General features: G+C 33.8%; 1 protein-coding gene across 13 annotated transcripts in view; it reads right to left on the reverse strand.

Annotated features, from left to right (window-relative positions):
* Positions 1-16,851, reverse strand: part of CEP162 (centrosomal protein 162) — a 118,140-nt gene that overhangs the window by 49,964 nt on the left and 51,325 nt on the right. For 5 of the 13 annotated variants that reach the window (XM_007484274.3, XM_007484273.3, XM_007484272.3 and 2 more), the window contains 6 exons: positions 9,153-9,329; positions 8,304-8,385; positions 5,673-5,961; positions 4,336-4,612; positions 637-791; positions 201-428 (listed from right to left, as the gene is read on the reverse strand). In XM_007484274.3, coding sequence (XP_007484336.2) covers positions 201-428; positions 637-791; positions 4,336-4,612; positions 5,673-5,961; positions 8,304-8,385; positions 9,153-9,329 — 1,208 coding nt within the window. Of the gene's footprint in view, positions 1-200; positions 429-636; positions 792-4,335; positions 4,613-5,672; positions 5,962-8,303; positions 8,386-9,152; positions 9,330-11,226; positions 11,303-14,802; positions 14,854-15,358; positions 15,701-16,851 lie in introns of those variants that run through there. The other 8 variants (XM_007484277.3, XM_056818561.1, XM_007484278.3 and 5 more) reach the window with 8 other exon arrangements.

Genomic DNA, 16,851 nt, shown 5'->3' on the forward strand with positions numbered 1-16,851 from the left:
TACTACCAACCAGTAGGACACCAACAGAGTTGAACTGATGTGGACTGTCTCACAGGGGAAGTTTCTTAGGAGATTTATCCAATTTTTATGTGGAAGACTTATTATATCAGATAATACCAATTGGAAAAGGTCAAGAAAATACATAGGAGGGGGTATAGGTTCTTTGATGGAAGAAAATAACAGGCCAATAGCTAGAATACCTTGGCTTGAAGTATATAATTATCTTGATTCACTCTAAAAAGTTCTTTTTCTTTTTGTTCCTTTAGTTCTTGTATTTTATTTTCAAGTTCTTTCTGTTTATCTGAGAAGGTAGCTTTAATTTGTTCAATTAAGGCTTGAGCTCCACTCCAATTTTCTTCTGCCTCTTGAACCCTTTTTAGCCAATACAATTCTCTCTCTGGGTTTCCCATAGGGCCTAAAATGGAATCCTATTTAGAAAAAAAAATTTACACAGTAGATTCATATAAATGGTTGGAATATAAAGAATGAGCATAAAATAACATAATGGATAATTTTTCACTTCAAAACAAATGCTAAATAATAATTATTTCTCAGTCATTGGCATTTATTCTATTTCAGTAGTTTTTTTGAGAATATAAAAGTATGATGATTATTAACCTGAAATTCACTACTTACATCCTGATACTGTATATGGGAGTCTTTTTCTGGAGGAACTTGAATCTGAAGGTTATTAACAAGTGTTTTACTAGGAGTTGTTAGACAAATTTCAGATTTGGTCACTGGTTTATCAGTCGCTCCAGATCTTATTAGTTTTGTTGCGAATAAAGTTCCTAAAATTTGCAAAAGAAAAAAAAAAGTACTCACATCATTACCAAACACAAGGAAACATAAATATCTTCCCATTGTGTATTAATAAACTTTGATACAGGTAAAATGAAAGTGGTGATACAGCTAAAATGCTGTAAGCACTGACTCCATGTGTATTTAACTTTTGGGAAGGATTCTTATTTCAAAATCTCTGATGTTTAAACCACAGTTATAATTTAAAGCTCACTCAGAAATTTTGCTGTTGGAAACATGCACTGCCTGGAAATTATTATGGATGGTGTAGCAAGGCAACTTACAATGGTCAAGTTTTCTCCATGCTAAAAGAGGTTTCTATATGGAACAGTAAAGTATGAGTAGGCAGAGTTTGGGTTAGAATCATTAACTATTCAAACTGGAAGGGAATTCAGTGATCTAGTCCCAAACTCCTCCAAAGTAGGAATCCTGCTTATAATACTCATGATGCATTTATTCAGCTTCCATTTGAAGACCTTTATGGGCAAGGAACTCAATACTTCCTAAGAAAACTTATGTTACTTTGGACAACATTGTTAGAAAATTTTCCTTATACTGAATCAAAATATCTCTCTCTGTAACTAGAATTCATTAATCCTATTAAACGGAAAATTCCCAGATCCTTTGATTAGCTGGCACTGTTGACAAACTGGCCCCACAGTCACTAGCCACTGGATGTCACCAGTTTGTAAATGTTGCACCTATTCATGTCAATTCACACTGCAATGAGACACAATACTCCAGATATTATGTCACCAAGGAAGAGTATAACAGGATTATCTCCTTCCTTTCTCTGGCTATCATATTTCTGTTTGAGCGGCCTAAAACCGCATGAGTTCATTTTGCTGCCTCACTGTATAAGACATTATGACCTTTTAGTCCTCTCTCTCTCTCTCTCTCTCACACACACACACACACACAGAAAATCTATCAATCTATAAATTAAACTCTTAATTTTCTGCCTTAAATCAGTTCCAAGGCAGAAGAATGGTCAGGTTAGAGGTAAAGAGGTAAAGTGATTTGCCCAGGATCACAATGCTAGGATGTGTCTGAGGCAAGATTTGAACCTAGGACCTATTGTCTCTAGGCCAGGCTCTCTATCCACTGAGCTGTCCCCAAATAGATGTTTTTTTAATGAAAATTTTCCAGTAATTTCTCTCCATTTTGTACTTGTTCCGTTAAATTTCTGATCCCAAGTGTTCTAGTCTATCAAGGCTGTTTTTGGATATGTTTTCTGAATTTCATTGTATTAAGCATCCCCATTCAACATTATCATCTGCAAATTTGATAAATATCTATATTTTTTATTCAAAGCAAAACTCATAGATTAGAGAGATGGAAGGGACACACTAAGAGGCCACTGATTACACTTTTTCATTTTATGGATGAGAAAAGTGATGCATAGAAATATTAAATAACTTGATGTTGGTCATACAGCTACTAACTGTATAGAATGGGATCTGAACTCAGGTGTGACTCCAAGTCCAGTGCTCTATACTATTCCAGTGATAACAGTACTGAGACAGCATGGTGCTTTCCAGAAGAGGGACTAGGTTTTGCTTCAACAGACTTGGCTTTGAAATATTTGTGTGACATTGGACAAGTCATTAACCTCTGATTCTCAGGTACTTTGTCAAATGAGGAAATTAGACTTGATGAACCCTAAAACTGTTTCTAACACTTTATATATTTGCCAATGTGCCCCTGTTGAATAAAACAGGGTGAAAGACTTGGGACATCCTATTGAAGACCTCCTACCAATCTGAGACTTTAAATATGTAAGTTAAAGATTCTTCAAGTCCTAGCTAAAACCCTACCTTCTACAGAAATCTATCTTGATCTCCATTAACTCTAGTGTTTCCCATGTTGATTATTTCCAAGGTATCCTGTATATTTCTTGTTTGTAGAGTTGTTTGCATGTTGTCTCCTCCATTAGAAGAGTAGGGGTTGTTTTTATCCTTTCTCTGTATTTTCAGTGATTGGCATATAGTAGATGCTTAGTAAGTATTTACAGACTGGTAGACTGACAATAAGCTCAGACATTTTATAAGGATATCATGGAAGATTCAGCCAAATCCTTGATTGACACCTGAGTAATTAATGTATGCATATAGCACTTCCTAGCACTAATAGTCTAGAAAAGACATGAAGTTAGTCTAGAATATCTCATGCTTCTAAAGAACCTACAATGAGTCTTGTTTCTTAAATGTTCACAAGCTATTTCTTAGAAAATAAGAAAAATAAATATATAGTTTGACAAATATTAAGCTCAGATTATATTCTTTCAAAGCATAATTTATATATAAGCAAAATATAAAAGTCATCATTAAAAACATGGTTTATATTACAGTCTTCTATAAAACAGGCTAAATTTATTTTTTAAAGTAATGTGCTAGTCATTTATAAGTGTTAAAATGTTAAACTTGTATCATAGTGCTAAGATGTTAAACTTGTATAAATTTTAAATTGTTAAGATATCAAATGAACATCCACTAAACCAGAAATACAATACATTGTCAAGAAAAGCCATGGGAAGAAATATTGCTCAAAGAAATGAATGTTCCTTACCATTATCATTTAAATAAAACAGGAATAAATGAGGACAATGGGAACATGTTAGAAAATATGGATCAGTGTAAATGAAATGAGAGAAGCCCAAATTTTGTTGAATAAACTGTAGCCTCACACTTATAGGACGTGAATAATGTCTTCAAGAAAAAAAATGGTAGATAGTGGAAGGGAAGGGTAGGGAAGGGAATAACTATTTGTTAAGTGTTTACTGTGGGAAAAAGCACTTTACAAACATCATCTCATTTATTCTGCACAACAACTTGAGAGGTAGGTGCTGAGGCAACCAACTGACTTACTTAGGGTCACACAGCTAGGAAGTTAATGTCTAATCAGTTAACAAATCTTGTTGTTTCTATCTCTACAGTATCTCTCACATCTGACTCTTTCCCTTCATCATTATAGCTGTATGCTGGTTTAGGCCTTCTTCACCTCTCATCTAGTCCACTGCTATGGCTTCCTGCAATTGCTCTCCCAATCTCAATTTTCCAGGCTTATTACACATCCTTTATGCACTTTGATTCCAGCTGAACTACAATTCTTGCTGTTCTTCACATGGCAGATGTGTTCCTTATAGGTCAAGAGCCTCTTAGAATTCCTTATGATTTTCAAGACTAGGCTCAAGCTCTCTATTCTGCATGAAGCTTTCCTGACCCCAGTTACCAATGCCTCCACCTTCCAAAACTATCTTGTATTTTATTGTGTACACATTTATATTCATATCATCTCTCCTGATAGAATTGTAAGCTCTTGGTGGGGAAGGACCATTTCATATTTGTCTTAGCATATGGAGTGCCTCATATATAGTGTCTGACACATAGCAGACATTTAATAAATGCTCATTGGTTGATTTAATTTAGTATATAACTATAAGAAAAATGAGCTAAATTTAAAGGATGTCTTTTTTTGTCCTTTGAGTGGCAATGGAAATTTTTAAGTACAAATTATTAAAGTAGAACCAATTACCTTTTTGCTTAATTTTATATGGAGGGGATTTGGATTTTAAGTTTTCCTTTTTTATAATGTTCTTTGATGTTTTCTTTTCAACAGTAGAACTAGTTTTTAATGGTGAATATGACTTGCCATATCCTGAGCTTCTCACAGATGCTTTGGATCCACTTTGTGATTTTCTCTTTACTAAAGGAGGTGTACTTGTTGGCCTCTTGTATATTGTCTGCTTACTGATAATAGGACTGATATCATCCTCCCCAGAGCTCAGCTGAGGTAACTGAGATCTGATGACCTGTACAGAATAAGAATTTAAAAGAAGTACATATTACTTAAAGTATACGGAATTGAACTACAGGAGTAAATGAAGTAAAACCATGGTTAAGTCAGTGATATTAAAAGATGCGTTTTTAAGATTAGAGAATCTAAGAAGGGCTAGAAAGGGCCCTCAAAGTACCTTATTGAATGCTTAACATTCTCACTCTTATCTATAAAGTGAATACCTTAAATAAAGCCTTTCATAGAAATTTTCACCTTCACTGACCAATCAAGATGAAGAAGCAGGGACAGACTGAACTAAACACATTTCCTCACCTTTCCAGCCTATTCATTTTTACTCCTGTGAAATGTCATTTTCATGTACTTCTGAAAACCTTAAAGAGGCTGAATGAGCAATAATGAGAACATAATTTTTCATACTTTATAAAATCCAGATGGATGTCCATATCAGAAAAGTTTCAAAATATGAGCCAAAATAGGGTTTGGGTTTTGCAAATTTAGAATAACAATGATCATTACATCTAATTTTGTTTACTAGTCAAATTCTGTTCAATTTCTCAAGTAAGCAATATATTTTTGGCACACTGTAAGCAGTTATAAAGTCATACTCATACCACTGATTAGAAGATTCTGCTAAACTCTAATATATGGGAGCTGTTTTTGAGCCCAAGAAACTTATTTTCTAAATTTATCACATGTTGTAGGTAAAGATTTATGGTTTTTTACATCTTTCAATCAAGTAAGAGTTATTAGTTATTTTTGTAGAATCAGGTGATTTTTGAACTGAAAAGGGTCTCAGAAACCATTTAAGTCGAATCTTCAAATTTATAGATGAAGAGGGAATGAGGCCAAACTTGGAAGTGATATATAACCAGATTAATATTACACAGATCACACAGATAATCCACAGCACAGCTGGGATACAAGCAAGCCCAGTTTTTCTGATTCTACATCCAATGTTCTTTTCAGAACAACAAATTGTATTTCAATAAATTCAGCTAACAGGTCAAATATATTACTTGTAATATCTATAATTTATCTACTTAAACATTTTAATGATCTGAAATAATACTTACTTGATTAATTTTGCTACCATGAAATAAGGGTGAAGACTCTTTGGCTAGTTTTTTCCTTAATATATCAAGTTGTGTTTTATCTATATTCTCTTCAGTAGAAGTTCCTTTAGGCAAACTACCTTCACTAATATTGTATGTAGTCTTTTGCAAAAATATATTCTTCTCATTCATTTCAATAAGCTGGTCCAAATGCTGCTGCTGCTGTTCCTTAGATATTACAGGAGACTGTTTCTTAAGAGGCAGAGGATTAACAAATTCAGTTGTCTTACTTTCGATTGTTTTTTTCGTGCTATAAAAGATGCAAAGAACACTTGATTGTACAAATGTATTCACTTGATTGTACAAATATTATTTTTATTGGCCCTACCAAAATTTAACTCAAGTCTTTTAAAAAAATTCTTATCTTATACTATGTATTGGATCCAAGGCAGAAAAGCAGTAAGGGCTAGTCAATGGGGGTTAAGTGACTTACCCAGGATCACACAGCTAGGAAGTGTGTCTGAGGTCAGATTTGAAACTAGGACCTCCCATCTCTAAGCCTGGCTCTCAATACATTGAGCTATCCAGCTGTCCCCTCAAGTCTTTTAACTTTACTACTTCTTCAGTATTTTTAAAAAAATATTTCTTTTAATGTAGGCACTTAAGATACTGTCATGTAATTCTTTAATTCATTCACTCTTTTTATTCTATCATTCAACAAGTATCTTTAAGCCCACCAGCTATGTAGTAGTTAAGTATTAAAGATAAAAAGAAATATTTTTACTTTGGTATATCTTTTTAATAATGAACAAAGCCAACAAGATTTATATTATTTTTATGTAAGAAAACATACACATATCCTACTATGCAGTTTCCTTCCTTCAAAGTTAATATAATATTCAAGTAGATAATTTTATTAAATGGAGTAAGAAGTTATTATTTTTTATTGTGACATTATTCCCTCTTGGTTCACCTACTATCTATTCACTTCTTCTTAAGACTCCTTTACTAACTCATTATTTACAGCATAGTTTCTAATAGAATATTATGCAATGCCCTATCCTGGGTCCTCTTCTTCTCTCTCTACTCTTCTCTCTGTACATATGCAGATCTGATTTCTCCCCTAAGCTTCCACTCTGTATCACCAATTGCTGATTGGATGTTTCAAAATGGATGTCAAAGAGATAAGTGTGTCTAAAATTAAACTCTCTTTCCCATTAATCCCTCCCCTCTTCCAAATTTCCCTATTTCCATTGAAGGTATCACCATCTTCCAGTCTTTGGTTCATAATTTCAACATCATCTTTGACTCCTCCCTCCCTAATCCCACCTAACCACTTACTTAGGTGCCAAATCTTGCCATTCTTACCTTTATAATATCTTTTGCATTTGGCCCCTTCATTCCACTCATATAGATACTACTTGAGTTCAAACTTTTATGATCTCTTGCTTAGATAATTGCAACTTCTTATTTTAGGTCTTTGTGTCTCAAGTCACTCACCAGTCCAATCCATTCTATATTATGTAGCCAAAATGATTTTATTTAAGTACAGAATTGACTATGTCTCTCCTCTACTTAACCAATCCCAGTGGCTTCCTACTGCCTTTAGAATAGAATATAAGTTCTTCAGTTTAGCTTTTAAAGCCTTATACAATATGGTCTCAACTTATCCTTCCAGGCTCAATGGACATTACTCTCGTCCTGCATATTAAAACACAGCTAAAAAAGCCTTCTCTCTATTCCTCCTAACATTCCAGATTTTATATCTGTGCCTTTGCACTGGCCAACCCCCATGCATGGAATATGCTCCCTTTGTATCTGAGTCTCAAAGTGTTCTTTCTTCTATTGTGATAAAGCCTAGGAACCATCTGTGACATGAAGATTTTACTGATCTCCCCACATGTTAGTGCCCTCCCTCCATATTGCTTTGTATTTAGCTATTTTTTATATTTATGTCTATATTTATTTATTTTGTGCTGTATTTTTATATTTGTGTGTATGTTTATTAATGCTATGTTTCATATATTTTTATGTACTTGTTGTCCCCTCCATTGGAATGCAAGCTCCTCATGAGGAGTGATGGTTTTGTTTTTTGTCCTTATTTCCTGTGTGCCTAGCCTAATGAAGGGCAAACAGTAGAAATTTTATGAACACTTGTTGATTATGACATTTACAAACTTACAGCAATTACAAAAAATTAATCATAGCATAGGACAATATTCTACTCTAAAAAAAACTTACTATGGTTCTGAACTATAATTATTTCTATTTTTCAAAATGCTTTGACATGATATGGCAAATGAAGTAAGAAATCAAAATTTAAAATACAGGGAAAACATCATTTAGAAAATTTTTGGAAATTTGTCCACAAATCAGTCCTATATATGGGTATCTCTGTTAAATCTATTAGTACTTATTTTTGGCCTGATTTAGGCAATAAATAAGCAAAATTCCCAATTATCAGAAATTTTGATATTTATCTAGTGAAGATAAATCTTGGAATATCAGAGCACACAAAAATCTAACTGATTTTTGAACTTGGTAATAGTTGCATAAAATTATCATAAATAGATATATACTCTTAGATCAGAGTAAATAGCTTTAGAATTTTCCATGGCCTTTATTTAAAAAATAGAACATATTTATGGATACCTGACAGGCTGCCCGTCAAAATAGTCGCCAAGTAATGAATTTATTTTAATAGGCTTCATCAGTTCCTCTACAGTAGGAAGGTCTAGGAGAATAAAAGAATTATATGAAGTGCTAAAACTCAAAATCAGTTTTAAGAGAATACAGAATCAAAATTACATTTTCTTGAAATGGTTTGTTAGCATAATATAAATGATATCTTTAAACTACAGAGAGGAACGTCTTTCTGCACCATAAATAGGCGTTCCTTTATTTTATTTATTTACTTATTTTTAGGCAACGGGGGTCAAGTGACTTGCCCAGAGTCACATAGCTAGGAAGTATCTGATACCAGATTTGAACCCAGGACCTCCTATCTCTGGGCCTGGCTCTTAATCCACTGATCTACCCAGCTGCTCCCAGGTGTTCCTTTAACTATAAACAAAAGTCAACTCTATACACTGATTCAAATATTTGCTGATCTATGTCATCGGTAAAAGATATAATTTCATTCAATCAGTAAAATTTTTAAAAATTTAAATTTTCTTATAATTCAAGATTTATATTGGGAAATTGGTATTTTACTCTATTGATGACTCTAACTTTAGCTAAGCCTAAAATGCTTAGCATTGATTTAATTCTTTAAATAAGAGCAAAGAAACAATAAGAGATACAGTTGTTACTATTAATACAGTGCATTAAATGTAAATTATATTAAATATCATCCAAAAGTCTCCTATAACAACAAAGGGTTCTCAATGCTTAAAGCTGTATTTCTAATATCCCAGGAGCATAAGTGACAGCACTTGTACTGGTGGTAGGTGTTCTACCAAATAAAGCAATAATCACATCACATTGCTATTACCAACTTACCAGATTCAGGAGTAGAGATGTTTTTTGAGTACTCATCCATTTCCTGAGGGATCTCCTGCATTAAGCTCTTACTACTTTCCATTTTTGGTTCATCTGTGTCTCCCAAAGACTGATCAATATGATGGTAAGCCTGATGCAGAGCTTCCAGCTCACTGTTGCTCTGTCCATAAGACACACCTGGTGGATATGCAATTTCAATGTAATTTCACCAGAAATCTATATTATAAACAGAACACCATTACTTAAAATCTCTTGGGAGTTCAATAAAGACAGATTGTTACATTTTGTACACATCCATTTCAAGGGGGTAGATGATGATTTTATGGAGTTTCCAAATGTAACTTTCAATTCAATTCAATTTTCTATATTGAGTGCTCATGGTTTCATATTAAATTTAAAATAGGGATTTCAAAAGGTCTTCTCTGTCTTTTAATATAAATATATTAAATTTTTGTAGCAAGTTCCCATGGTCAGAACAGAAAGAATACTGAATTTACATGATATGCATTCAAATCCTGGTTCTGTGACCTTGGGAAAAGTCACCTCGGTGGGCCTCAGACATCTGAAAAGAGGGGGTTACATGAGAACGCACTTGAAGGCTCTTTCAATCTGTGAATTTATTATTTTAGGACTGTAGCCCATCTTTTGATAGCAGTACATATTGCTAGTAAACATAGCAAGTAGAGAGAGAATGAGGGAAGGTATTGACATGACCCTCATTATATGATAAAATGATGGGAGTAATAGTAATGACAATATAAATAATTTAACAAAATAATAGTAATAACAACTGAAATTTGTATAGTTTTAAGATTTACAAAAATTCATTTTGAGTACATTAATTCATTCAATCCTCAAGATACTCTCTTATTATCCCTATTTTATGAGGGAAAATATTGAAATTTGGAGAGGTTAAATGACTTATCCAATAGTGGAAAGTTTTGGAATTAATAGTCAAACTCCACTTCCAGTTCTCTTTCCACCATAACATATTGCCTCATAAATCTTGCAAACATTGGCCAAACTCTTATATAGAGGCCTGATTCAATGTGTTCTTACTGTGAAAGAACTAAAGGTAAACAATTAGTTTTTGCAGTCACACAGAGAATTAGGCAAAAGGCAACAGGTCTAAATTTGAAAGATAGTATTCTAATATCTACCATAAGGCCTTTCATGATTTCTGAAGTTCTTTGCACTCTCTCTTTTTTGAAATTATTTGGTATTCCTTTTATATATACTTGATATTTACTTGGTTGTGTACATGGAGAGGACCATTTTTCTTTTCATCACCAGGGCAATGCATATAGTATATGCTTAATAAATGCTTACTGATAAGAGATGATGGAATATGTAGAATGAGACATGCATTTTGGGAGATAGCTAATATGGAATATCTTTTTTTTTTCAGGAATAGGAGAAGAAGGAGGGAGAGAGAGAAAAAATGCTTGGAAACAAACAAACAAAAAACCAACCAAACATCTGTGGAACTGAATATAATCTAGCTAAGTTGTTATATTTGATAAAAAAAAAATATGATGAGGTCATGTGATTAAAGGGAAACATTGGCAAATCTCTCCTCCTCTTTCCCTTTGGAGAATATTTTCCGCTATCTTCAACAGTATGCTTTTTCTTAAGAGGGAACTGAGGAAGTTGATGGGGCTGTGATACTTTTTTTTGTTTACCATGTGATAGATTTAACATGGTTATTTGTCTATGTGTCTTATTTCTCCACCAGAGTGTGAACTCTCTGAAGAGCTGTGATGATGTCCTATTTGATCCCATAGAGTAAGTACTCTGTGTACAGTACTCTGAAAATAGTAGTCACTTAATATAATTTAGTTAAGGTTGAAGTTAATGAAATTCTCATTCTTCACTACAGAAGATCAAGTATCCAAATAATGGAGGAAAAATATCAGTCTCAGAAAAAAGTATCCATGCTTCTAGGTATGAATGCAGAACCCTCCTTTATGTACCATCTAGCTCTCTGATGGAATTCTTTCCACCATTTCTGGGCAATTCGTTGATGGCAAGAGATAGCAGAATACTCATACCCATTATGTGCCCCTCTACTGACCTGTGCATAACTTGTAACTTTTAATTCTTCAGTGATGATTTCATACCTTGCAACCAGACAGCATAACCAGAGGAGTCTTTATGTTAAAAAAAAGATAGGCCTTTATTTCAAGGAATTTAAACTTCTCCAAATGCAATCGAGTCTATTCTCCTCCTATTCAATTTTGAACCTGTTCACTGTCCTGTTAATGTCTATTAAAAATAATACCAATTGTATTGGTTATCCACTTCAGACAACAGACATTCTTTATTCACTTGGTTTTTCCTATGCAATGGCCAAGTCTGGCTCTTTTGTGTAATGATGAATCTCAGTTTGGAGGCTTCTGCAATATCTGGGGCTTGATGCAATCATAAAGTCACTCACAAAGAGGAGAATCTGGAGGATCTCACCATGTGTAAGGGATCTCTCTTTCACATAAGACTTTGCCTGGACATTTTCTACAGCAATGACAAATACCTCTGATGAACAGATGTGTCTCCCCTTTACTCTGTATTTGATATTAAAAAAAGTCATGGAACTTTGTTTCTCAGTTAAATCTTTCAAGGAATATTCTATAAATTGAGACATAAGAATGGGTGATATCTCATTGGAAAAACAAAAATCCTTGAAGGCAATGTTTTGCTTTATTGAATGAAATTCTGTTTTCTATAAGTCAATAAACAATAAGCATAGTATGAAGAGAAAATGAATTTTGGCATAAGGAACAGACAAGCTGTACATGGAGACTAGAGATGGAATGATATTTAGTATGTGAGAGACAGCAAGTAAGTTAGTTTGGCTGGACCACAGAGTGTATGGAGAGGTATAACATGCAAGAGGTTTGGAAAGGTAGGCTGAAGCCAGATTTGAAAAGATCTTTAAACTGCCAAATAGACTGTAGTCTGTGTTTGAACCCAGAGCAATGGGGAAATTGGAGCAAGGAAGTGACACTTTGTGACATTTATGTAGGATCTGTGGGCTTTAATCCCAACTGTCTAGTCCTAACTACTTTTCTGCCTTAATGTCAACACTAATGGCTTTAAAAATAAAGTATGCCTTATAATGATATGTATGATGTAGACCTATTTCCTTCTTATAACCTCATCATGAAGAAAATAAGGCAAAAATGGTAGTGAGCTAAGGTAAATTGTTTTGAGGCTACAGATGAGACTGATTTGGGGGTATATTAGCTTTGAAAGTAGTTTCTTGCAAGAGGAGTTTCAGAAACATCTTGGGCAAGGTCATTAGTCTTCATGACAACACTCATCAGAGCAATTAAATTCTGCCATTTCTGTGAATAAAAAATCTCAATACCACAGGGAAAGTTTTCAATGAATATTTTAAAACAATGTTTACAAAAATTACTGCAATCTCCTATTCTAAAGCAACATGCAATATATAATGTAAAGAGAAAAAATGCTTGATACTATAGCTTCAGAATTAAATTCAACTCTACAGACACACCTTTGAATTTGGCCACCACTCAAACATTGGTTTTGAGGCTTTCTAACACAGTTAAACAACCATGTTGAAATTCCATTAAAAATAACTATAAACAATGTAAAATACCTGGAGGTATACTTATCAAAACAAACGCAGCGATTATATGAACACAACTACAAAACACTCTTCACACAAATAAAGTCAGATCTAAACAACTGGAAAAATATTAACTATTCATGGATAGGCTGAGCCAAAATAATAATAAGGATAATGCTACCTAAATTAATTTACCTATTCAGTGCTATACTAATCAAATTACCTCAAAATTATTTCCTAGAACTAGAAAAATATCAAAATTCATATGGAAGAATGAAAGGAACAAAAGGACAAGAATATCAAGGTAATTAATTAAGAAAACCACACCAGATCTCAGACTATACTATAAAGCAATAATCATCAAAATAATCATCAAAACAATCTGGTACTAGCTAAGAAATAAAGCAGTATATTAATGGAATAGATTAGGTAACCAAAACACAGCAATTAATGCCCTAGACACTTAGTGATTGATAAACCTAAAATTCAAGTTTTGGAGGTAAGAACTCACTATTTGAAAAAAAACAACAACTACTGGGAAAACTGGAACTAGGCATAACCCAATATTTTACACCATATACCCTAAATAAAGTTAAAATGGCTGCTTGATCTAGAAGGGTGACACCATAAATAAATTAAGGAAGCATGAAAAAAGTTTATCTGTCAGACTTATGGAGAAGGGAAGAATTTATGACCAAATAAGACATAGAGAACATTACAAAAAATGAAATGGATAATTTTGATTATGTTAAATTAAAAAGGTTTTGTTCAACCAAAACAAAATTCCAACCAGATTAGAAGAACACAATACATTTGGAAAAAAATTTTATAACAATTATTTCTGACAAAAACCTCACTTCTCAAATATATAGAAAACAGTAAAATTTATGAGAATACAAAGCATTCACCAATTAAAATACAGTCAAAGGATATGGACAAGTAATTCTCAGAGGAAGAGATTAAAACTATCTACAATCATATGAAAAAATCCTCCAAATCACTATTGATTAGAAAAAATGCAAATTAAAGCAGCTCTAAGATATCACCTCACACCAGTAAGATTGACTAACATGACCCAAAAGGAAAATGATAAATGTTGGAAGGGATGTAGGAAAATTGGGACATTTAGGAACTGTGAGCTGACACAACCATTATGAAGAGCAATATGGAACCATATTTCCATATTGCTCATGTCGTGATAGAAGACATATCACACACAATAAAAATCTCTTGAAGGAAATAAAGTCAAAGATGGCATGCTTCAATCTATCTCAGACTCCAGCAGTTCCTTCTACTGCTGTGGATAGCATTTTCATCATGAGCCCCTTGGGGTTATCCTTGAAACTTGTTTGATCATCAGATAATGCTTTTGATACTGTATACATTGTTCTCCTGATATTGCTCACTTCACTTTGCATCAGTTCACATAAGTCTTTCTGGGTTTTTTGGAATTCATTCTGTCTGTCGTTTCTTGAGGCACAGTAGTATTCCATAACTTGGAAAACCCATTTTCCAAGTGACAGACAAACCCCTCAGTTTCCAGTTCTTTGCCTCTACAAAAATAACTGCTAAAAATATTTTAGCACAGGCAGGTCTTTTCCCCTTATCTTTGACATCTTTGGGATACAGACCCAGGGTATGCACATTTTGATGTGAAGTGTCTTCTGTCATGACAAGGGGAATATAGAAATATGTACTGTAAGAATGTACTGATGTAACTTATATTGACTAGATGTTATCTCAGTTGTTGGGGAAAGGGAAGAAGGGAGAAAATCTGAATCCTAAAATGCCAAAAACAATTCTCAAAACTTATTTCTACATATAATTGAAAAAATAAATTAAGTAAAATAAAAGAAGCATGTATAGAGTCCCAGAAACACAGGCCCTTAAAAGTTAAACTTAACCTAGTAACAACATAGGTTATAAAGTAATATTTCAATTAGGGACAGTTCCTATCACTCAAGTATTGCTGCTTGGGGTAGTAACACCAAAATTATAACTTACATAATTGATAGCAGACTTGTGGAAAGGTGGGATGACAAACTTAAAAAAAATTACCTTTTAAGGGAATAGTTCTAGTTTCTTCTTATGTTCACCCATCTTCATCTACTGTGTGTACAAAGAACCATAAATGAGTATATAATGTCATTCAAAATGCTTCCTGAGGAAGGTTCCTTTGAGATAAGCTAGGACCTCAGGCTTGGTTGTCTTTCACTGTTGGGGCCCTCAAGTCATCCCCATACTAAAGGCTTTATGAGTTTCCCCTATAGTCAAACATAATTTCATTGGGCCTTTTAGAACCAATTGCTAGGGTCCATTGCTGACACTAAGGAACTTATCAGAGCTAGCCTGTCAGTGTTAAAAGCAATAGATCCTTTTAATATGGAATTTTTAAGGAAAAAATTTATGATTAAACTGGTCCCAAGGGAACAGAAGGTAGGGAAGTTTCTATAAGTGAAGTATATAGAGCCACCTCAATGGGCACCTTACACTGGGACTGCCAGCACTTATAAACCTCCATACGAATATAGCCCACTAATTCTACCATCACCATTTTTGAGAAACTTTTAAGGCAAGAGGCCTTAAAAGGAAGAGGCAGAGAAGATTATACAACCAGGGATGTCACTTCCGAATGTTAAACATGATGGTCTTCAATTAGATGGTAGGTAAAGGAAGTCAACAGGGTCCATGCTTCAGAACATCTAAGGGACTTCAAGCATCATGGAAGCTTCAGAATTGGAGTGGCTTTGCTATATTATAGGGAGGGGAGGAGTCCTGTTCAAGCAGGTCTCATTGGTGTCCTACCTCTGGGGTCAAAGGTAGAGATTGAAATAAGCAAGGAATTTGGAAGTTTCCAGCCTACAGTGTTCCAAGCATAGAAGTTTCTATGTATTGGAGTTCCAGAGAAGGGAAGAGGATAGCAAGGAAGACTATATAGACAAGGAACAAATAGCCAGAGAAAGTCTAGATTAGAAAAAAAATGTTTATGTTTAAACCATGAAACTTCCTACTTTCTTGATCTGTTTATATGTTGGGACCTAACAACTCTAAAATCCTTGCTTCACAATATGGAAAATTTTAAATGAGAATAAGACGGTGGCTAAAGATGATATTAGGATGCCCTGAATATTGGCTTTTGATTTAGGATGATGTGAGTTCATGCCTTGAATCTGGCCAAGACTGGTTGTATGTGATTCTGGTTTCCCTCTCTGCCAAGAAACTCCAAGATTTGGAACTGCTAACGTGCATTGGAAATGCCAAAGAAATCATGGGCCTGGACAACAAAAAAGGGAAGTGGAGGCAGCAAAATAGATGTCTCTGGATCATTTTCTCAAGATACCTTCAAAGTAAAGATAATTGTCAAAATCCAACCTCTTTGAATTCTGTGACCTTGATTGAGAGTCATAAGATAAAGAAAAAATAAGGTAAGAATTATGAAGACAAGAACTTTGTATACAGCAGGCCATATTTATTTGTTTTTTGTTGGAACAGAAAGGATCTATAATTTAATTATCCTAGGAAACTCCCAGTGTGAAATCCTCTCCACTGATACAGCTTAGTAACTCATCTGTAATTTCAATCTTAGAGAATTGCATGGAGAATTCAGTGGTTAAGTAACTTGACCAAGGTAATATAGCCAAGATATGTCAGAAACAATGATTGATCCTAAGAAGAAATATCAAGATTGGCTGTCCCACAGCATATTGGTCATGAAATTGTGTCCCATTAAATATGATTTAAAGTATAAAGTTATTGTATTGACTTGACTCATATAGGGTTTAGAAAACTTTATCCTGTATAGTGTATAGGTACATAATTTATGACTTACTATTTGGACATTTATAGTTTTAAAAAGACCATAATATAATGGGTATCATATTACTTGCCTTTTTCAATGAGAGGGAGAAGGGCTCGAGGGGAGAGAATTTAGAACCCCAAAATGTTTTTTAAATGAATGTTTTAGTAAACTTTTTTTTTAAAAAGGAGAGGGTTCTCATAAAATCAAAAGAACATATGATTCTTGTTCAAGGACAGATTCAGCAGCCTTCACATGACTTATACCACTAATTCCAGAGAGTGAATCTATTATGAGTATGAGATCTAGAA

Source organism: Monodelphis domestica, chromosome 2 (assembly GCF_027887165.1).
Source record: "Monodelphis domestica isolate mMonDom1 chromosome 2, mMonDom1.pri, whole genome shotgun sequence".
Taxonomy (NCBI): Eukaryota; Metazoa; Chordata; class Mammalia; order Didelphimorphia; family Didelphidae; genus Monodelphis; species Monodelphis domestica.